At 38.2% G+C, this 24466-nt stretch overlaps 1 protein-coding gene across 2 annotated transcripts in view; it reads right to left on the bottom strand.

Annotated features, from left to right (window-relative positions):
• MAPK8 (mitogen-activated protein kinase 8) overlaps positions 1-24466 on the bottom strand; it is a 139936-nt gene that overhangs the window by 38457 nt on the left and 77013 nt on the right. Inside the window, exons 2-5 of one of the 2 annotated variants that reach the window (XM_054729291.1) lie at positions 21287-21456; positions 15775-15904; positions 10415-10473; positions 10187-10325 (exon numbers count right to left, since the gene is read on the bottom strand). In XM_054729291.1, coding sequence (XP_054585266.1) covers positions 10187-10325; positions 10415-10473; positions 15775-15904; positions 21287-21408 — 450 coding nt within the window. In that variant the 5' untranslated portion in view covers positions 21409-21456. The remainder of the gene's footprint in view (positions 1-10186; positions 10326-10414; positions 10474-15774; positions 15905-21286; positions 21457-24466) is intronic. The other variant, XM_054729292.1, reaches the window with a different exon arrangement.

Below are 24466 nucleotides of genomic sequence, written 5' to 3'. Positions count from 1 at the left end.
CAAAAGTTTAACTCATTTGCTCTATCTCATGTAACACGTGAGTATGAGTTGAGGACAATCTACTCCTCCATTTAAAAGAATTTATCTTATGTTGCTTAAAGAAGGCCTTAGATATAATATTATAGTAGTTGCATATGTAATATACAAGGCAATCAGAATGATAACTAAGGATAAGCATGAATATCTCAGATGCATAATTGTCTTAAAATAGTTAATTTGAGCACACATATACATGTTTATTTTATTATATAAGTTAGGGTATTTGTTACAAGGTAGCTCAGAAGGGAAATATACTTCCACTGGATTAAGTACATTTTCAAAAATTCCTCCCAAATTAGATGCAATTCTTTTCAAAGAATAAGCTAGAATTAAAACTAAAATACAAAAACATATGTCCACACAAAAACTTGTATACGAATGTTCATGTCAACATTACTTATAAGAGGCAAAAAAAAAAAAAAAAAATGGTAACAGCTAACTGTCCATCAAGTAGTGAAATGATTAAACACATGTGGTATATCCATATAGTGAAATATTATTTGGCAATAAAAATAAATGAAATAATGACACGTGATATGTACATGGATGAACCATGTATTATATAATTACATTTACAACTGAACCTTGAACTACATTGGTTGGATATGGAGAGGTCCACTTATATGCGAACTTTTTTCAATAAATACAGTAAGTGTATTTTCTCTTTCTTATGATTTTCTTAATATTTTAATTTTTCTAGCTTACTTTATTGTATAAATGCAGCACATAATACATATAACATACAAAATATATGTTAAATGACTTTATGTTATTGGTAAGGCTTCTGGTCAACAGGAGGCTATTTGTAATTAAATTTAGGGAGAGTCAAAAGTTATATGCAGATGGTGGGCACACAATACAATATACAGATGAGGTATCATAGAATTGTACTCTTAAAACCTATATAATTTTATTAACCAATGTCATCCAATAAATTTAATTAAAGCTGTCAAAAAAAGAAGTTATATGCACATTTTTTTACTGCATTGGAGGGGTCTGTCTCTAACCCCCATGTTGTTCAAGGGTCAACTATGTATGAAATGTCCAGAATAAGCAAATACATGGAGACAGAAAGGAGATTAGTGGTTGCTTAGGACTGGGGGTGAAGGTGACAGGGAAGAATGAGAACTGAAGGCTAATGAGTGAAGCTTCTTTAAGGAGGGCAAAAATGTTCTACTAGTAGATGATGGTGATGTTTGCACACCTTTGAATATAATAAAAATGCTGAATTATACACTTAAGGTGGTAAATTATATGGCATGTGAATTATAGCTCAGTAAATCAGTTAAAAACAGGCTACAAAAATATAAAATGCTTCTGAATATATATAAGAAACAGCTCTGGTGAATAATCAATTTTATATAATTGTTAATGATAGCAGGCATTATATTAACTGCTTAATTTTAGAGCAAAAATAGCCTTATAGTACTCCATATAAATCAGTAAAATACAACACTCCAATATGATAAAAGGCTGTGTGTGATGTCAGCAAAAATGAATTACAGCTTCATAGAAACACTAAAAAGCAGAGGAAAAATGATCAAAATCAATTTTTTCAGAAATATGGAAAATGGTCAAAGGTTTATAACCAAGTGAATGCAGAATCAAGAAAGAGGCAACTTAAAAATGATAGAAAAGATTTGCCATGTTTTTAAGAGCCCTTGCACTATCCATCTCCCTGGCTTGAGTGGGAGTCTTGAAGAAAGCAGCCCACATTCTCAGTGTGGGACCCAGGTCCTAGGCTACAGAAAGGGTACTTATCGAAAACTTTGTAAGGCAAAGAATAACCCACTTTGTCTGGGATAAAACACTAAAGTTGAGGAAAACAAGACATGGAATACCATCACATAAAGGGAGTCCCAAAAGAAGTGAGAGAAAGGGGTAGAAAAATATTTTATTTTATTTTTTTATTTTATTGATTAAGATATTACATATGTGTCCTTATCTCCCCATTGCCTCCCAACGCCCCCAACTCATGCCCTTACCCCCCTGTTGTCTGTGCCCATTGGTTAGGCTTATATGCATGCATACAAGACCTTTGGTTGATCTCTCCCCTAGAAAAATATTTGAAAGATGAGTAAAAACTTTCAAGTGAAATACATAAATCTATACATCCAAACTGTACAACAAGCTACAAAAAGGATAAAAGCAAAAAATCTGCACTGCGACTCATCAAAATCAAACTGTTGAAAGACAAAGACAAAAAAGATAATTTTAAGAGCATCCAGAGAGAAGCAAATTGTCATTTACAAGAGATCCTCAATGATATTAACAGCTAATTTCTAAAAAATAAAAAAATAAGCCCTGGCCGGTTTGGTTCAGTGGATAGAGCATCAGCCTGCGGACTCAGGAGTGCCAGGTTCGATTCTGGTCAAGGGCATGTACCTTGGTTGCGGGCATATACCCAGTGGGGAGTGTGCAGGAGGCAGCTGACTGATGTTTCTCTCTCATCGATGTTTCTAGCTCTCTGACCCTCTCCCTTCCTCTCTGTAAAAAACCAATAAAAATATATTAAAATAAATAAATAAATAAAATGATGATGGAGGCCAAAAGGTGGTGAAATAACACATTTAAAGGGTTGAAAGAAAAGCCAAACAAAAACTCTAAATCCAGCAAAGTCAAAACTAGCTATGGGAGTCTGTCACTAGGACATATATCGTGTAAGAAGTGCTAGCCCTAGCTGACATAGCTCAGTTGTTAGAATAATGGCCTGCGTGCCGAGGGGTCACGGGTTCAATTCCTGGTCAAGGGCACATACCTGGGTTGCAGGTATAATACCCACCCCCGGTTGGGGCATGTGTGGGAGGCAACCAATCAATGTATCTCTGTCACATTGATGTTTCACTCTCTCCCTCCCCGCTCTCTTCCCTCTCTGTTAGAATAAATGGAAAAAATATCCTCACTCCTTGAGTGGGGATTAAAAAAAAAAAGTAGTACTAAAGAGTCCTTCAGGTAGAAATAAAAGAACAACAAACAGTTACTTGAAGTCAAATGAAGAGATAAAGAATACTGGTTAAGGTAATTATATCCTACTAGAGGCCCGGTGCACGAAATTTGTGCACGTTTGTGTGTGTGTGTGTGTGTGTGTGTGTGTCCCTAAGCCCAGCCTGCACCCTCTCCAATCTGGGACCCCTCGATGGATGTCTGACTGCCCGGTGGGATCGGGCCTAAATGGGCAGTCGGACATCCCTCTCAAAATCCAGGACTGCTGGCTCCCAACTGCTGTCTGCCTGCCTGCCTGATTTCCCCTAACTGCTTCTGCCTGCCAGCCTGATCACCCCCTAACCACTCCTCTGCCAACCTGGTCGACGCCTAACTGCTCTCCTGCCGACCCGACTGCCCCTAACTGCCCTCCCCTGCCAGCCTGGTCACCCATAACTGCCCTCCTCTGCAGGCCCGATTGCCCCTAACTGCCCTCCCCTGCTGGCCTGGTCGCCCCCAACTGCCCTCACCTGCAGGCCTGGTTCCCCCCAAATGTCCTCCCCTGCAGGCCTGGCTCCCTGCAACTGCCATCTCCTGCTAGCCATCTTGTGGCAGCCATATTGTATGTTGGAGTGATGGTCAATTTGCATATTACCTCTTTATTATATAGGATATTATAAAAGGCCTGTGGTGTCATGACTCCACGTGGCGAGGCCTGGGGTCCCGCAGCTCCGCGGCGTGGCCTGGGGTCCTGCCTGCGCAGCGGGTCTGGGACTCGCACGATTTCGTGTGCTGGGCCTCTAGTAGATACATAAAATGGCCAGCTGTACTTCCCCCGCAATATGATTTAAAAGACAAATGCAGTAAACAGTATGTACAAATCTAACTTAATGGGCACAGTCTATAAATATGTAATTTGTGACAACAACAATATAAAGGGAAAAGGAAGACTGCATCGGAGCACAGTTTTTGTATACTACTGAAGTTACAGTGGTAATATTTCAAAATAAATTGTTCTAAATTGAAGAGGTTAAATTGTAATGCCCATGGTAACCTATAAGACTGAAAATATAAGGAAAAGGAACAGATAAAAAAAAAGATACACAGCAAAAAAAGTACTTAAACACACAAAAAGGCAGTAATAAAAACATCTGAGGAACAAAAAGGTATGACTTATGACAACAAATAGTACAGTGGCCAAAGTAACTTCTTCCTTATCAGCAATTACTTCACATGTAGATACAGTAAACTCTCCAACTAAAAGCCAGAGAAGGGCAGAAGGCATAAAAGAAAGATGTGCCTCCTGCAGGCTATCTACAGAGATTCCCTTTAGCTTCAAAGGCACAAACAGATTGAAAGTGAAAGGATGGAAAAATACTATATTTCATTCAAATAGAAATCAAAAGATAGCTATTCTAAAATCAAACAAAACAGACTACAAGTCGAAAATGTTAAATGTTGCAAAAGAGGACAATACTCTGATAAAAGGATCAATCCATCAATAATATATGTATACATACCTAACAAAGCCCCCAAATACATGAAGCAAAATTGACATGATTGGCCCTGGCTGTTTTTTTTTAAATATATTGTATTGATTTTTTACAGAGTGGAAGGGAGAGGGATAGAGAGTTAGAAACATCGATGAGAGAGAAACATCGATCAGCTGCCTCCTGCACACCTCTTACTGGGGATGTGCCCGCAACCCAGGTACATGCCCTTGACCGGAATCGAACCTGGGACCTTTCAGTCCACAGGCCGACGCTCTATCCACTGAGCCAAACCGGTCAGGTCAAGGCCCCGGCTGGTTTGGCTCAGTGGATAGAGCATCGGCCTGCAGACTCAAAGGTCCCGGGTTTGATTCCCGTCAAAGGCTCACACCCGGGTTGCGGGCTCGATCCCCGGAAGGGGACATGCAGGAGGCAGCTGATCAATGATTCTCTCTCATCAATATGTTTCTATCCCTCCACCTCCCTTCCTCTCTGAAATTAATAAAAATATATTTTAAAAAATTGACATGATTGAAGGGAAAAATAGACAGTTATCTAATAACAGGTGTCGAGTTCTATGCCTTACTCTCATTAATGGACAAAACAATTAGGAGATAAGAAAACAAGGGTGAGAGCAACACTATAAGCCAACTAGACATAACATACATATGTAAAATACTCTCTTCATTTTTATACATTATTTTTCTCAAGTGCACATGCAACAAGATATTCTTCAGGATAGACTATGTTAGGTCACAGAACAAACCTCAATAAATTAAAAAAAAACCACACACTGAAATCATACAGTGTGTCTTCTCTGATCACAATGGAATGAAGCTAGAAATCAAGAAAAAGTGTAAAATTCACACATTTGTGGAAATTAAAGAACAGTTTACAAGGAAAATTAGTTATACTTTGAGATGAATGAAAATGAAAATACAACATACCAAAATTTAGGGAATATCTAATAAGTAGAGCGCAGGGGCAATTTCACAGCTGTTAACACTCACATTAAAAAAAATAATTAATGGAGCTCACCTCATGGTCATGCCACAACACAGTCAAATTGGACCCGAGAGCAGGGCTGCTTTGGGAAGCTCTCAGGTCCAGCTTGGCTGTGTTGTGACATGACCGTGAGGTAAGCTCCATAGAAAATGGCACTGCACTTGGTACTGTGTTCTGTACACAATGAGTGCTCAATAAATACTGTTCACTTCTACATAAAAAATAAACCTCAAATGAATAACCTAATATTCCACCTTAAGAAAGCAGAAGAGCAAATTAATCTGAAAGCAAGAACATGACAGAAAATAATGAATAAAAAAGTAGAGATTAACAAAATAGAGACCAATAAAACAATAAAGAAAACCAACAAAACTAGAAGTTGGTTTTTAAAGTTTTTAAAAATTTATTCATTTGAGAGAGACAGTGAGAAAGCAAGAGAGAGAAAGAGAAACATCAATTTTTGTCATTACACTTGGTTACTTCTATTTATTTAAAATCCTTACCTGAGGATATTTTTTCCATTGAGTTTTTTAGAGAACGTGGAGGGGAAGAAGAAAGGGGGTTGAGAGAGTGATAGAGAAACAATGATGTGAGAGAGACACATCGATTAGTTGCCTCTTGCACATGACCCCACTGTGGCTGGGGATTGAGCCTGCAACTGTGGTATGTATCTTTGATTGGGAATTGAACCCAAGATCCTTTGGTCTGTGGGCCAAAGCTCTAACCACTTAACAGCCCGGCCAGGACTTGGTTGCTTTTTGTGTGTGCCCTGACCTATGATCAAACCCACAACCTTGGTGTATTGGGATGACATTCTAACCAACCAAGCTACCAGCCAGGGCTCAGAAGTTGGTTCTTTAAAAAGAGCAACAAAATTGACAAACCTTTACCTAGACCAAGAAAAAAAAAAAAAAGATGCAATTAACTAAAATTATAAATTAAAATGGGGACATTACTACCAACTTCACAAAAACAAAAGGATTATAAAAGAAAAACTATGAACAAGTGTACACCAACAAATTAGATCACTTAGGTGAAAAAAGTTCCTAAAAATACACAATATTACCAAAACTGACTCAAAAAACACAAAACCTGAACATACCCATAACAAGTAAAGAGAGCAAATCAATAATGAAAATCGCAAAAAAAAGGGGGGGAAAGGAATTCTACCAATCATTTAATTAAAAATTAACATAAATCCTTCTTAATCTCTTTCAAAAAACAGATGAGGGAAGAACAGTTTCTAACTCATTCTGAGGCCAGCATTACCTTGATACCAAATTCTAACAAAGACATTATTTAAAAAAAAATCTACACAGCAATATCACTTATGAACACAGATGTAAAAATTCTCAGCAAAATACTAGCAAAATAATCCCAAGAGCATATTAAAAGGATTATACATTATGACTAAAATGGGATTTGATCCCAGGAATGCAAGTGTTCAATATACAAAATGAGTCAATTTAATATATCACATTGATTCAAGGAAAACCAAACATGATCACTTCAATTGATGCAGAAATGCATTTAACAAAATCCAACATCTTTTCATAATAAAAGCACTTAAACTTGGAGTAAAAGGTATGTGGTAAAAAATTAATCTTAATGTAAAGAGAGGTCTGGCTTTTGCTCTCAGTTATTGGTAACCTCCAGGCCCCTGAATGTCCTGACTGATAGCAGAGTCTTTGTTTGCCTGGGGTTTTGGCCACAGGAAATCTAACAATGTGAGAGACTAAAGGTATTAGGGTAATTCTTAGGAAGGGTTGGAGATGAAAGGTCAGCCACGAGGCAGGCAGTTTTCCTGAGCAGCAAGGAAAACTCTGGATACCAAAGACTTGGGTGAGCTTTCCTATCTAGCAAATACTCTGTACTTTTAAACTTTGAGGAGAGAATGATTGGCTGAAATCTCCACGTTTGGCCCTCTCTCAGATTATGGCCAAGGCATCACCTCCTTTGGTTGGTTCAAATTTATATTCTTTTGCTATAATAACACCGTAATCATAAGTACAGTGCTGTTTGGAGCTAAGTCATTCTAGTGAATTATTAAAATTGAGAATAATTTTGGGGACCCCAAGTTTGTAGCCAGTTGACCTGAAGTGAGGGTAGTCTTGTGGATCTGTATACCCTCTGACCATATGTGACTAACTCCAATGCAAATGGAACTACCTCAAACAAGATCCAGGGCATTTATGAAAACTCCACAGCTAATATCAAACTCCTAAGACCAAGACAGGACACAGATTCCCACCTTTGCCACTTCTATTCAACATTTTGCTGGAAGTTTTAGCCAGAGCAACTAGGCAAAAACAAAACAAACCAACCAACAAACAAAACACAACAAAGAACCCCAACCAAAACAAATTGGAAAGAAAGAAGTCAACAACTGTGCAAATAAGATGATCTTACAAAGAGAAAATTGTAAACAACAAACAAACAAAAACACACACAACTCCCCAACTATATTTGAATGAATTAAGCAAAGTTGCATGGTATAACATGAATACACAAAGATCAGCTGTGTTTCTATACACCAGCAATGAACAAAACTAAAAGGAAAACTAAGAAAATAATTTCATTTATACTAGCTTCCAAAATAAAAAAAATACCTAGAGAAAAATTTAACTAATGAGGTGGAAGACTTGCACACTAAAAAGTGTAAAACATTGCTGAGATTTAAGAAGAATTATGTTATGGACTGAACTGTATCTCCCCAACCCCAAATTCACATGCGGAAGCCCTAACCCCTTGTGTGGCAATATCTGGATATAGGTTCCTTATGGAAGTAATGAAGTTTTTAAATGAGGTCATAAAGATGGGGCCCTAATCCAAAATAACTGTGTGTCTTTGTAAGAGTAAAAGCTACCAGAGCTTGTGCACATGCCCCTCAACACCCCCCCTCTCTGGCACAAGCCAGGAGAGGTATCACCAAAAATTGAATTTGCTGGTCATGCATGGCCTTCTAACCTCCAAAACTGTGAGAAAACAAATTTCTGTTGTTTAAGCCATCCAGTCTATAATATTTTATTATGGAGCCCAACCAAGACTAATATAATCTAAGTAAATGGAAAGATACCCTGTGTTCATGAGCTGTAATATTAAATATAGTCAAGATGGCAAAAGTACCCAATCTATAGATTCAATGAAATCCTTATTAAAATTCCAACAGTCTTTTCTGCAGAAATGGAAAAGCTGATACTCAAATTCATACAAAATCACAAGGGGCTCTGACTAGTCAAAATGATGTTGAAAATAAAAAGAATAAAGTTAAAGGATTTACACTTTCCCATTTTGAAACTTACTACAAAGTTACAGTGATCAAAATAATGTGGTATTGGTATAAGGACAGATACACAGATCAATGGAATAGCACTAAGAGTCCAGATAAAACAATATATGGTAAATTTTCAACAAGGGGGCCAAAACCATTCAACTGGGAAATAATAATCCCTTAAATCAAGTGCTGGAACAACTGGATTTCCACAAGCAAAAGAATGAAGTTGGACCCTTACCTCACATTACCTTATACATTTAATATATAAAAATCAACTCAAAATGGGTCAAAGACCTAAACATAAGAGTTAAAACTATACAACTCTGAGAAGAAAACATAAGTGTAAATCTTAATGATTTTGCATTTGACAATGGATTCCTATATATGACACCAAAAGAACAAGCAACCAAAGATAAAATAAACTAAATTTCATGAAAATTAAAAACTTTTGTGCAAAGGATATCAAGAAAGTAAAAAGACAACATATAAAATGGGAGAAAATATTTACAAATCACATATCTGATAAGGGTCCAGTATCTGAAATATATAAAGAACCCCTACAACTCAATAATAAAAAGCAAATCAACCTAATTAAAAAATGGGCCAAGGACTTGAATAGAAATTTCTCCCACAAAAGTATGCACATGGCCAACAAGCACATATAAAGATGCTCAACATCATTAGTTATTAGGGAAATGCAAATAAAAACAACAAAATACCAGTTCATATGCACTAGGAGGGTTAGAATAAAAAAGTCAGTAAGCATTGGCAAAGACTTAGAGAAATTGGATTCTCAGCCATAAATTGTTACTAGGAATGTAAAATGGTGTGGCCACTATGGAAAACAGTTTGGTGGTTCCTTAGAAAGTAAAATATAGGTTTACCATATGACTCAGCAATTCCACTCCTAGGTAGATAGCCCAAAGAATTGAAAACAAGAACTCAAATAAATACTTGAACATGAATGTTCATAGCAGTGCTATCCACACAAAGCTAAAACTTAGAAATAACCCAAATGTTTATCAATGAACAAAATATGGTAAATACATAAAACAGAGTATTAGTCCTAAGAAAGAATGAACTATTGATACATGCTAAAACATGGATAAACTTGAAAACATTATGCTAAGTCAAAGAAGTTGGACACAAAGGTCACATAACTGTATGATTCCAAGTATATAACATCCAGAAGAGGTAAGTCTATAGACACAGAAAGCAGACTGGGAAGAGGTCTGGGGGCTGGGAGAGAGGGAACGAGGAGTGACAGCTTAATGGGTATGAGGTTTTCTTTTGGAGCAATGAAAACATTTTAAAATTTGATATTGGTGGTGGCTTCACGTTTTGTGAATGTACTAAATGTCACTGAATTGTACACTTTAAAATGATTACTCTTATGTTACATGAATTTCACCTCAATGAATAAAAACAGATTATCATGATAGTTGTTTCTACTAACCCGATGAATAATTCCAGCAGAGTGAAGGTGCTTGATTCCACACAGCATCTGATAGAGAAGGTAGGACATTCTTTCATGATCTAGTTCCATCTGAATCACTTGGCAAAGATTTGCATCCATGAGCTCCATGACTATGTAACTTCATGGGTGAAAAAAGATGACAGCTAAAGTGTACAGCAATGATCTAAGAATAAGGCACTAACATAAAATTTTAATTATCACACTTACACATCTTGAAATTCTTCTAGGGATTTCTGTGGTGTGAAAACATTCAAAAGGCCAATTATCTGCGGCAAAAGCAGAGAGATTAGAAAATTAGAAACTGCTACATGGGTTAAAAAAATCCACAAATAGTTTAAAAATTTTCAAATCTTATTTTCTAAGCTCAAGTAATCTCTTTTCTTTTCATTAAAACTTTATGGTCTGGGGCTGGGGATAGAGAGGGAGCCAGAGCACAGAGGAGCTTCAGGGCAGGGAAAATACTGTGGGATACAATACAGGTGGACACATGTCATTATACATCTGTCCAAACCCACAGAATGTGTAACAACAAGAGTGAACCCCAATGTGAGCTATGGGTTTTTTTGGGTGATATGGATGTGTCGGTGTAGGTTCACTGCTTGTAACAACAGTACCATTCTGGTGGCAATGCTGATAATGGGGGAGGCTGCGCATGGGTGGGAGAGAGGGCAGGAGCTATAGAGACAATTTTTGTACCTTCCACTCAATTTTTCTATGAGCTGAAAACTTGCTCGAAAAAACAAGTCTTTAATAAATTATAACAGAAGAGCTCCATATAATCCATTCCACTAATGAACACTGTTATACAATCCTCGACATGATTTGAAGGCAAATTTGAAATCTCTTATGCTCGTTTATAGCCAACTCAGAACCTCTATATAATCTAGCCTTTGCCCAGTTTTTCAGAATTCTGCACCTTCCCAGCTGCACTCAGTCCAGCACATTCCACCGGCCTGTCCGCCGGCAGGCCCTCTGTCCCACTATTCCTCCATCCGCCGCTTTTCTCTGTCTGTACCTTTCCCAGAGTGATATAACCTATGGCATTTTCTCCAAACATCTCTACGTGGGTAATTTCCAAATATGAATTAGGAGTCCTTGCTTAGCTCATGAGTCTCAGATATACACTGCAACTTCACAAGGAAGTCTCACAAATAATATACAACTGAACTCATTATTTGTACTCGAACTCCTTAGTGTTCCAGAGTGCGTTCTCTTTTACAATAGAAGACTCAGGGTGATTTTGTTTTACTCCTTTTTCAGTATTTGCACTGTAATAAATATTTTAAACAATGTTATCCATTGCAATGTCAGTCTGAACTTCAACCTCCTCTTTTCATCCTTTGTGCTACTACACAGGCCGAGGATTCTAATATCATAATTCATATAATGACTAACACTAGGTTCCCTAACTTGATACTTGGGCCATACTAAATTAACAATTTTAAAAACTTAAAATGCCTTTAAACATACTGCTTCATATGTTTGTCATTGACCTACTGAACTTCGTTACCTTCGAAATAGACCTCTTTTTGTAGAGTCTGAAAACCCCTTGTCCTTGAGAGAGCTGGATTTTCTCTCTACTTTGTCCCCACAGTGTCTTACATGTTATTATGGCACTTAACACACTGTTGTACAGTCTTATTTTCACAACAGCCTGTCCCAGCCACACCAGGATTCTTGTTAGGAAGAGCTGTGTCTTATTCCCTTTATAGGCCTGGCACACATTTGAAAAATGTTTGCTGACAATTATCCTTAGGGGCAAGAATGTTCTTCTAGGCATAAACTTCATTAGGGCAGAATCTATGTTATTCATCTAAGCATAAAGCTTTGCTTAATGAAGACGTTAAAATATTTGTTCAGTAAATAAATTCAGAAAATTTTCAGACCAGAAAGGGTAAAACGTATTTATGATAGGAAGGAGGTGCTAATAGGAAACATTTAGCTGCTCTAAATGAACTCAAGTCTCCTAACAAGTTGAACTGCTCACTTGGGAGACTTGGACAAATACTAACACTGTTCTTACTAATATCTGGGAAATCCTAGAGTGGAAGAGAGGTGTTAAAGATGAAAGGAATACAGAGACAGAAAGGAGACCAGTGTTTGTTCAGAGCCGAGGCGGGGGGAAATGGGGAAATGAGAGCGGTAAGACATACGGTTTCTTTTTGAGGTAATGAAAAGTCACACACATCAGTGAATAAACTAAAAACCACTGACTTATTCAGATTAAATGGATGAGTAGTATGCTATGTAAACTGTATCTCAGTAAAGCGGTTACAAAAGAAGACTGAAACAGCTGTCTGATTTTTCAAAAGGGAAATTATATCAATCATAAACTAGATAGCCAAACAAAAGTCAAGGACTAATGAAGTGTGTGGCATATGACTACTGTGAGAGAAGTAACTGGAGCAGGAGCAGGTCAAATTCATTGAGAAACTTTATCTTCTTTTGTGAATAAAACCACAGTAACAAAGGACAACAGTAGTAAATCAGAGAAATGCATCTTGATATATTATATGAAGATTTAAAAAAGGCATTTAAAAAAATGTCCCCGATAATAATCCCCATATAAATAAGATGAAGAGCTGGGGAGAGCCAGGTGATTTTTACTTAGGTAATTTTCTCAGCAGACCCAAGGCTGCTAACGCAGTAACCAGGGACCAGGAAGGCCTCCTGAGCAGAAGGGGACACGAAGTCAAGTGAAAGTCCGAACAAAGAAAGCAAGCCCGCAGTCCAGGCAGGAGCCAGATTTCACAGGGGAAATTTAAGAGGGACAAACAGAAACTACTAGACTTATTCTCCAAAACAACAACAACAAAAAGGGAAAGTAAAAAACAGGAGATGTGATGTGTTAGCAGGCCTGCAACAAAGAGTAACTTGCTCAGCCAATGTGACCTGGCTTCACACAGGGGTACAATGTCCACAGTGAAGAGAAAATGACACGCCCAGTTCCTCTCCAAGGGCTCACCCAGGCATGCAGTGCTGTGCTCTAGGTAACATAGTAAAGTGTGCTCAAAGATAAGTGAAAAAGAAACTCAATTCTAAAAAAAAAAAAAAAAAGAAACTCAAAACCATCTATGAAAAGAGTGGGAAATGCACAATCACACGAATGTACTTAATACCACTTAAAAATGGGTCAGATGTGAGGTTTTATGTTATGTATATTTTACCACACTTAAAAACAAACAAAAAAACCCAAAGAAGTGACTGGGAAAAGCCAGAGATGTTTAGACCAATGAAGAGATGATTTGTGGAGAACATGAAAATGTTGAAAAGGCAAAAAATTATGTAAACATCCACTCATCACGGAAGAAAATAATTCCATTACCATTCCTGTTTCCTTTTATTTACTTTTTTAAAATCCTCACCTGGGGATATGTTTTTATTGCTTTTTTTTTTTTTTTTCCTTGAGTGAGAGAGGAAGGGGAGAGAAAGAGAGAAACATCTATGTGAGAAAAAACAGATTAGTTGCCTCCCGTTCGTGCCCTGACTGGGAATTGAACCTGCAACCTTACAGTGTATGGGACAACACTCTAACCCAAGAACCTGGCCAGGACTCCTTATCTTTACTTAATATTTGTTCACTGAACAAACACGTTTGAGCACCTCCTCTGTGGCAGCACTGCTCTAGGTGGCAAGGTTAATGCTTGGATGGATCTGCGCCACCCCCACTACAGGATTAACCACGTGCAACAAACTTTCCATGCCCTTCCTTTAGTTGATGGAGCCATCTTTCTGTGCAGTTGCCCAGGCTCAAGAGGTAAGAGTCATTGGCCATCTCTTCAATACAAACTAAGGCAATGACACCACCACTGTCAGGAAACAGGCTACCAGGGGCACAAGCAGCTCTGAGTGTGGAGGCACCAGCAAAAGGCCACAAGCAACAGGCCTGGCTCCCACCAAAACAAGACTGGCTGACACAACTTCCCTATCACTGACCTTAATCTTCATTTATGTGTCTTTTTTTAAATGCTATTTTTCCTCTCGGGGAGGTCCACTTCCTCCAACAATCCCATTTTTACCCATTACTTAAGAACTAGAGGCCTGGTACATGAAATTCGTGCATGGGTAGGGTCCCTAGACCTGGCCAGCGATCAGGGCCGATTGGGGCCTTCCTTCTGGCTGCCGACCAGGGCCTTCATTCTGGCTGTCAGCTGGGGCCTCCCTTTCTCAGCTGCCAGTTGCCGGCCGGGGCCTCCCTTTCCTGGCTGCTGGCCGGGGCCTTCCTTCATTCTGCGCTGCCCCGTGGTGATCAGCACATGTCATAGCGAGTGATTGGTCTCCCGGTTGAACTCCCACAGAGACAATTTGCATATTAGGCTTTTATATATATAGATAGATAGATAATATAGGTCCACCCTTCCCCAAAGCCTTTCCATTTCCTTAAGGCTCAGCAATCTTCTCTCCTGAAATCTCAGCATTTGTTTATTGTTCATCCACATGCTTTCACAATTAAACTTGTATTAAACTTTGACAGTTAAAATTTATCGTTTGGTCTTTAATTCCTTATGCATTTGTTTTGTCTTCAAATTAACACTGTAAACCCCCAAATAAGGAGCCTAAATTTTAACTTCCATAAAACTTCCCCTTGGTGACACAGAGGCTTGCACACCGTTAACTCTTAAAATGGAGTAAACTGTGTTGTCTGCAACCAAAATGTGCTGAGCTGACTACATTTTGTAAACTCCTTCAGAAAAACACCACAAAACATCTCCAGTCAGGTACTTTAGGTTTAATCATTCATAAAAATGTTCCTTGCACAATTCAATCCCAACTTATTTCCTCTCAACATGGAGACATCACTCTATTAAAATAATTATAAAGTATCAGTATGCTTAACGTAAGCTTTAACTTATTCTCAACATAAGTGAAAGTTATATGTTTAAGTCCTTATAATCATTAGGAAATAGAATCGGATGTCTTTCTACTCATTGGCTATCCTCACCATGAGGTGACCCGTGAGAAGTGGGTGGGGAAATGGTCTGAGGCTATACCCAGTGTCAGTAAACAAAGCTCCAGTGTCCATGTGCAACAGAACGTTTCCTGACATGTCAGCCAACAAACTAAAGCGGAAGAGGAGATGAAGCCTAAATAGAGTCCTTTGGAAACACCTGCCTCTTTCAAAGTACTTTTGCTCATGTCAGAAAAGTACACAATCTGAATTTCAAAAGCTGTTTTTCTTTTAATATAATAAAGTTGAGAAAAAATTCACACTACAGATATATACACCTTCTATTTTTTAAAATATATTTATTTATTTATTTATATTTATTTATTTATTTATTTATTATTGATTTTAGAGCTAGAAAGGGAGAAAGAAACATTGATCGTCTGCCTCTTCTAACATGTGCCTGACCAGGTATCGAACCTGCAACTTGGGTATGTGCCCTGATTGGGATGACGCTCCAACCAACTGAGCCACACCAGCCAGGGCAATATATAAACCTTTTAAACAATGCTTCAATCCAGAAGAACAATTTAAAACATCTACTATTTTTAACGTTTTTGATATTCATGAACAAATCTTTATTTCATCTACACTTAAGAAACTTTCTAAAATGTCCACTTACATTTTTGTGATTAACACATTTCATAAGAACCAGCTCTCTGTAAGCCCGCTTAGCATGGGTTTGATTCTGAAATGGCCGGCTTAGCTTCTTGATTGCAACATTTCTTTCAAGAATGGCATCATAAGCTGCACTGTAATAGAAATTAAAAAACAAAAATGTAAGAAAAAATCTGCAAAACGGAATTTCTAAAACATGCATTCAGATTCCTCACATTCTCCAAAGATAAATGCAATTGGACCAGTTTCCAGTCCCTGATGACCACCATGTTTCTTCTATTTGTAGGCAGCACATTCCAATGCACAGCACTAACTGCTTCTTACAATGCAAATGGACTCAAGAGACAACTGACTGTGAAGACACTCTGCTTGTTCACTGGCTCCTCCGAGATTCACCTATAACACAAATGGGCACTCAGTGCACAAATGTTTACTAAGGGTTCAGGTCCAAAAGGTAGCTTAAAGCCTAAATGAACACTCATCCTGCACCTCCACCAGGGAAAGAAAACAAAGAATACATGTGGTCATATATTCTACCCAAAATATTTTCTGAAGAATTCTACGTAAGTGCATCGCTTCCATCCTCTTTGGATACAACATAAATACAGGAAGAGGAAGGGACATACAGAGGTATCTATACAAAAGATTATATGAAAAGTAAGCCTTAAAATTTGTTTTAGAGGGGGAATTAAAAATCAAGGTGTTATAATGATGAGTGCCAGATTTCAGGCCATCAGAAGCTGCTTCATAATTGTTAATGAAACACCTAAAATGCTGGGAACTATAACATCATACTCATTACTCTTCATAACTTCCTCTCCCGTGACACTGACCAAATGGATCTGACACCTATCACAGGTAAGAGAAACTCAAGCACAAATAAAGGAAAGCATCTTAAAATTACAGAATATTATAATTAAAAGAAACTTTAAAGCCATCTGGATTTACCACTGGCTGCTATAAGGCCAGAAGTTTGCCCAAATTAAGCCAGAAAGTTAAAAAGTTAAGATACGACTAGAAGACTAAGACATGAAGTTATATCCTTCACATTGGACCACCTAATAAACTAAAAAAGATTATCTCTGCTTATGCGATATTTAAAAGTCAGCACACTCCTGATTACAATGGCTCTCACCTAACTGGAAACCTGAATTTGTTTTACAGCTCTCATACCCTATCAACTATATTGCAGAAATATATATATTAAGAAATTGGTACCACATAAAGAAACATATCTGTACATTCTATATATACCATAACTATTGCCTATATGTATATATAAACCTTCTTTTGCCCTACCCTGTATGTATGTGTATATATATATATACATATATATATATACACACACATACATATATACAGGGTAGGGCAAAAGAAGGTTTACAGTTGTTTCTAGGGAAAATAACAACAGTAATTAATAAATAATAATATACACATCTGTACATTCTACATATACCATAACTATTGCCTATATATATAAACCTTCTTTTGCCCTACCCTGTATATATATATATGTATATATATATATACACACACACACATACATATATACAGGGTAGGGCAAAAGAAGGTTTACAGTTGTTTCTAGGGAAAATAATAACAGTAATTAACAAATAATAATGTACACATCTGTACATTCTATATATACCATAACTATTGCCTATATATATATATATATATATATATATATATATATAAACCTTCTTTTGCCCTACTCTGTATATATATATATATATATATATATACACACACACACATACATATATACAGGGTAGGGCAAAAGAAGGTTTACAGTTGTTTCTAGGGAAAATAATAACAGTAATTAATAAATAATAATACAAGAGTAAACTCCATGTTTTGTGTACTCACAACTGTAAACCTTCTTTTGCCCTACCCTGTATATACATGCACATACCAAAACATACATAAGTATTACTATCTTTACCTAGAAAGTGTCATATTTACAGATATATCCCTCCTAAAGTAGAAAAATATCAAACATTAGAGGTCATGCAAAATGTTTAGAAATTTTTACTACTTCAGAAAAGGAATCTTCTGACAAAGAGACAATGTCTGTAAACCTAAATCAGATTGTAACACAGTTATAACAGTAGCTTCAGGCAGCACACCAACAGCTCACAAAGGAGAAAGAACACTCCCCAGTAGCAGAGTAAAGTAATTGGGAAACTGTTCGTTCAAGGCTAACACTGCACTGTATTTTGCCAAATTAAAGCCTCATTTATGTCTGCACTCTTTCTACTTCGTCAGAAACAATGAACAGAGTTTATCTCTTCTAGTCCTCTTAGACTGCCTATTTAAAGAGAGGAAAAAAGCCAACTCTGTAGACACCTTCAGAGTTTAGTTTCATAATAAAAACTGTTTGGCTAATTAGACCTTTACATTCCTGAAGATAAAATAAACATGTAATCTTTTATTTTGCTCAGGAAAAAAACTTAACCATTAAATGCATTCTTATTAATTTTTATCTGCTAAATCAAATTAATATTTCAAGCTCAAACGTTCAAAAATACCTGAGTAGGTTATACTATTTTATATCCAAGGAAATGAGATTTCTAATTGCTGACGAATAAATGTGCACAAATCAGAAACACCTGGAATTCCGGGGTCCCAATTCAGACCCAATTGGGACCCAAAATAATGCCTTTAAAAAAATTAAGTTCTTCAGTTGATTCTGATAGAAACACAACAGTGAGTTAAAGTTTATTTAATGTTTGTTTGTTTCATAGTAATATTTTATTAAAGAAGCAAAAATTTGAAGGTATTTATTGCTAGGACAGGGGCTAAGTTGGCCTAAGGTCCCTTCCAAGGCAATTTTTTCTAAACAGTGGTCCACAAATTTCAAAATACACCCACCTAAGAATAAGTGAAGATACGGAAACATTACTATATTTTCAAACAATATTAAGTAATTTATAAAGAATACAATCCTCACAACTCTAATTTAATAAATTAGGAGAGAAAACAGGTTTAGAAGTATTTGCCATGAATCACAAAGTTATTAAATCACAGAGCTAGAATCTGAACCAAGGGCTGCCTTTCAGCATACTTCCCATGTTGACTTTATCACACTATTTTATCTTTAATTTGTAGTTGGTTAAATGTAGTTGGTTAGAATGACAACCAGCCAGCCATAAATGCTTTATAAAATGACCCAACTTCTATAGTTTTTGATATTACACTAGAGGCCCAGTGCACAAAATTTGTGCACAGGTGCAGTCCCGAGGCTTGGCTGGCAATTGAAGGGCAAGTCCCAGCTGATCTCTGGGCCCTTGGCAGCACCTGGGCCACTGGCCTCCCAGGCACCCCCCTCCGCCTGAGTCATTGGACCCCTGCCCAGCTCGCTCAGCACTTAGGAACCTGGCGGCGACCCCACCCCTCGCTGCCACCATCTGTGGTCGATTGGTGGGACAATTGGGGCCTGCTCACACCACACGCTCTGCAGCTCCACCATCCTGCCACGGTCCCGCTCCTGTCAGAGCCCATTGGGGCTGGCAGCGCCTCCACTGCTGCCCACTGCCAGCGCCATGTCGCCGACGCCAGCCATGTTCCACACCGCCCCCTGGTGGTCAACGCATGTCATAGCGAGTAGTCAAACATGTCATAGTGAGTGGTCGAACTCCTGGTCAACCGCCCGGTCAAGGGGACAATTTGCATATTAGACTTTTATTATATAGGATATTACTTCAAGAATACAGAAGAGAATAAATGTTAGTGTTCCCATTATATAAACTTGTTAGATTTTAACATCTTCTATATATATAAAAGCCTAAGCGACCACTGGACCGTTTGCTATGATGCGCACTGACCACTAGAAGGCAGACGCTCAACGCACAGGCATGGAAACATGGAACAGACTGATGAATCTCAGAGGGAAAGGGGGAGAGGGGAGGGCGGGAAGAGATTAACCAAAGATCTTATATGCATACTAGAAGCCTGGTGCTTAGATTCGTGCACTGGTGGGATCCCTCAGCATGGCCTGCAGTGACTGGGCCAAAACTGGCCCGTATCAGTGGGGTCCCTCAGCCTGGCCTGCGGGGACTGGGCCGAAACCAGCTCTCCAACATCCCTCGAGAGGTCCCGAATTGCAAGAGGGTGCAGGCCAGGCCGAGGGACCCCCTCCGGTGCACAGGGCCCCTAGTCTTACTATAATTGCTCTGATTTAAAAAATATTTTTTTTTTATTGATTTCATAGAGAAAGGGAGAGGGAAAGGGAAATAGAAACATCAATGATCAGCTGCCTCCTGCATGCCCCATTACTGGGGATCGAGCCTGCAACCCCAGCAGGTGCCCCAACAGGGAATCGAATTGGGAATCAAACTGTGACCTCCTGGTTCATAGGTTGATGCTCAACCACTGAGCCATGCTGGCCAGGCTGGTTTTTAAAAAAATATATTATTATAGGTAAAGCCCCCTTCTTTCTCTGTATTCTTACAGGTAAGCACTATCCTGAGTTTGTTGTTTATGAATGTTTTTCTATTTTTCTACATACATATGCACAATAAACATATGGTATTGTTTGCCTATTTTAAACTATATAAAAACTTTATATAATGTAAGTATAGTCTGTATCTTGCTTTTAAATTCAATACTACACTTCTGAGATTATCCTTATTGATGCATATAGCTCTAGTTCATTTAAAATGTTGTACATAGTTCACTGTATGAATATATCACGCTTTTCCATTTGCCTATTGATTGATGCTGTTTTATAAACGGTGCTGCAGAGAACAGCCCTATGCATTTCTCTTCATGTACACATGCAGGAGTTTTTCTAGAACCGGGAGAATCGCAGGGTCATAAACACATGATTTTTTAATAGATTCTAAAACAAATCTGGTTCAAGAAGAGGTAATAAAGATATAACTGTGCTTGAGTGAGGCTTAGAAAATTTCCCCAAACACTAGTTATGTGCTAACTTAGTGATCTAAAATCATGAGTAGGACTGCCTTAGTTTATAAGGAATGATGCTGATATATAAAGTCTAGGCCTTTTATAGAAATTAGCTTGTAAATTAAATTTTAAAAATACATAAGAGTTTTGAAACACAGTTAGATGATATAGCTGACTTCATTCCCCAGTGTAAAATAAGATTTCTGAATTCCAGTTTCATTATAGTGTGAAAGTGATGATTAAGTGAAGCTTCTTATTAAACAATTAACTCTAGGAATAGATGTACACATGAAATCAAGCAGCACCCACTTATTCTCTCCTGTTACAAATATTTGTCTCTACATGGCTTATAACCAAGCATTTAATCATAATTTATCCTTGAAGATGGTGGTGCTGACTTATGGATATGTTTTATGAACAATAAAAAAGAACATTAATCCCTGAACAAAACAACTTACTACATCATAGCCTTAATTTAAATTTTATAGTTTTAATTAATTTTTTTGAGGCAAATTAAATATTTACACCAAGGTATCTACATTATGAGATGAGAAAGTAAGAGCAGTTAATGATTCTTTGCCTAATTTTTGGAAGTAAAAACTTACCATACTATTCCTTGAGCTCCTGAGCCTATAGGTTTTAAATTCTGATATCGTTTCAGGACTGTGAATGTAGAATCTCCAATCTCTACACTATAAAAATTGCTGTCACGCTTACTTCTGCTCATGATGGCAAGCAATTAATTTAATGGCTTCATCCAAAATTCACCGAGAAGCTGCAAAATGGAACAAAATAAATTGTTAACAAAATGAATTCATGCAATCTTAAAATTCAAGTTCTCACTCATTCACTTAAGGGTAACATTAAATGCCAGATCATGTTAAAAGGGCTGCTTCTTTTAAAAAAACATTTAGGAAGAAAAAATATCACAGAGCCTGGTTAGCATCTGCTATACTGAAGGAAATGACTGGTAATTGAAAAAACAAAACTAAATTTTTACTAATTTGAAACCGTCTTTTTTTTTTTTTTTAAATATATCTTTATTGATTTCGGAGAGGAAGGGAGAGGGAAAGAGAGATAGAAACATCAATGATGAGAGAGAATCATTGATTGGCTGCCTCCTGAACGTCACCTACTGGGAATCAAGCCCGCAACTCAGGCACGTGTTCTTGACCAGAATCAAACCTGGGACCCTTCAGTCTGGAGGCTGACGCTCTATCCACTGAGTCATACCAGTTAGGCCTGAAACCAGTCCTTTTTACGTGCTTATTATAGAGTACTGAAACCTTAATTTTTGTGAGAAATCGAGAAACTTTCATTCGAAAATAATTCACAATCTCATTTAGTGTCACCTGGGAGGATGACAGACGCCTATGCTAGTAAGCTGGTTAGCACGTCTCACCCTAACACAGAACAACAGCACAGCGCTGTCGCCACAAGAGCCTGTCCCCGCAACATCCGGTGGTGACACATACGAAGTTGTAATGGTTGAAAGAGGTAGAAAAATAAGAATATAAGAAACATTATTTTTAAAATGAGAAAATATGAGAGAGAGAGAAGCATTTAGTATACACTGAGTGGCCAGATTATTATGACCACCCCCTCAGTACTTCTTTGGGCCACCTTTTTCTTCAATACTGCAGCTATTCTTCTTGGCATTGACTCCACGAGATGTTGAAAGGTGATGCGAGGAATCTGACACCATGCCTGATGAATAGCATGTCCAGTTCTGTGAGGTCTGATGGTTGTGGAACCAGCTGCCTGATGGCTCTTTTAACTTCGTCCCACAAATGCTCAATCGGATTGAGATCTGGTGATTGTGGGGGCCACCTAAGCAAGATAAAGTCTCCCTCATGTTCTTGAAACCACTCCTGCACAATACGAGCACCGTGGCATGGCGCACTGTCTTGTTGGAAGAAGCCATCTCCATTGGGATACGCCATCAACATGACAGGATGAACCTGATCAGCAATGATACTTAGGTATGTTGTGCTACTCAGACGTTGTTCCACACGAAGTAAAGGGCCCAAATCATGCCAGGAAAACATGCCCAAACCATAACACTGCCCCCACCAGCTTGAAGGGTTGTACTCATGCATGTGGAGTGCATGCTTTCATGCTGTTTCCATGAAATTCTCACTCTGCCATCTGCATGATGCAACTGGAAACGTGATTCATCGGACCACATGGCTTTTTTCCAATGCTCAACTGTCCAATTCTTGTGTTCCTGTGTGAACTGGAGACGTTTTATCTTGGTAACTGCAGACAGCAAAGGTGTTCGAACAGGCCTTCGGCTTCCATATCCCATACAATGCAGTGTACGGCTAATTTGCCTACAAATGTCAGGTGGTCCTAATAATCTGGCCACTATATTAGGGTACAAAACAAAACAATACTGTTCTGAACAGTTTGGGGCATCAAAAGCACGACCTAAGTTCTGACCACAGCTCTTTCATTACTACCTGATTAAAAGCCAAGGCAGCCCCTCTCTACCCATTTGAATACTGGTTATTAATAAGCCTATTTTCCATCCTTACTGGATGAAAGTGGCTTAAAACAAAAGGCATGCCGCAAGCCAGCTCCAACCTATTCCCCACGTACCATAATAAACCAAGAAATCAGTTAGGTCTACAGAATCATTGTGTGTGTGTGTGTAGGGAGCGGGGGAGGGGGTGGGAGGAGGAGTTGTAAAAATGCTAACAAAAGAAAAATAACGTCCTGATAAGACTTACAAGACAAAGAATTAATTCAACAAATATGAAGTGCCTACCATATGCTAGGTACTTAGCACTGTGCTGTGCCTACCATGTGGAGGTTCATGAATGAACTGGATTCTAACAGCTGAATACTGAGAGAAGGGGGAAGCCACTGGAAGCTGGAGTAAGAGAGTTGGAAGAGGAAAACTAGTGAGCTATTACAATAATCCAGATGAAAGAGAGTATTACGATTAGCGAGGATTCTTAGATGTGATGAAATTAAAAAAAAAAAATACTAAACAAAAAGTCCAAAAAATATAAGCTTTAAAAAAGAAGATAAATTGCAAGCAACTGAGGAGTTGGGTAATTTGGATAAATTGAAAAAAGAAAAATAAAAAAAAAAAAAGACCCAGAGAAACATTTCCATAATCAATAACTAGTCAGGTAATACTCGAGAGGACTGTCTGGAATGGCAACGCACATAAGTTCTGCCTAAGTAGGCAGACCAGAGGCTTCAAGGAAAGAGTTGGTAATGATTTAAACACTCAACTATGTTCACAGATGATCAAATATGGGTACTGATCATCCAGACCAACTTCCCACCTAAACTTGGATTCCCTCCTTACCTGCCAGCGTAGGGAGATAGGGAGGAAGACAGAAGTGAGAAGAGGAATGCAGGGAAGTGTTAAGTGTCAGGCCCTTCACCAAATATTACACACATTTATCCTGGAAACTGAGTCTGCCCTTGGCCTGGAGACAAAAACAATGGTCTCCATGATCTACACATGTGCTCCAAGGCTGAGCCCCGAGCAGCTGATGATGTGTGAACCTCAAGTAGCCAGACTGTGTGCAGATCAGATTTTCTAAGCTCGCATGGAAGACATGCCCCCCTCTCCTTAGGGAGAGAGGATCGGAGAGAAGGAGGTACTCTTGGTGCCTCACCAGTTTACTGACTGTTACCAAAGCAGGGAATCAAAAGGCTGTGTTTCAGTTTCCCAACTTGCTGGAAATCAAAGAAAAAGCATAGATCCAGGACAGGTCTCCCTTTCTGTTAAAAGAGTAACAATAGCGAGGAGAGGCTTCTTTCTC

The sequence above is a fragment of the Eptesicus fuscus genome, chromosome 17, assembly GCF_027574615.1.
Source record: "Eptesicus fuscus isolate TK198812 chromosome 17, DD_ASM_mEF_20220401, whole genome shotgun sequence".
Lineage (NCBI taxonomy): Eukaryota > Metazoa > Chordata > Mammalia > Chiroptera > Vespertilionidae > Eptesicus > Eptesicus fuscus.
This window is presented reverse-complemented; position numbering and strand designations above follow the sequence as displayed.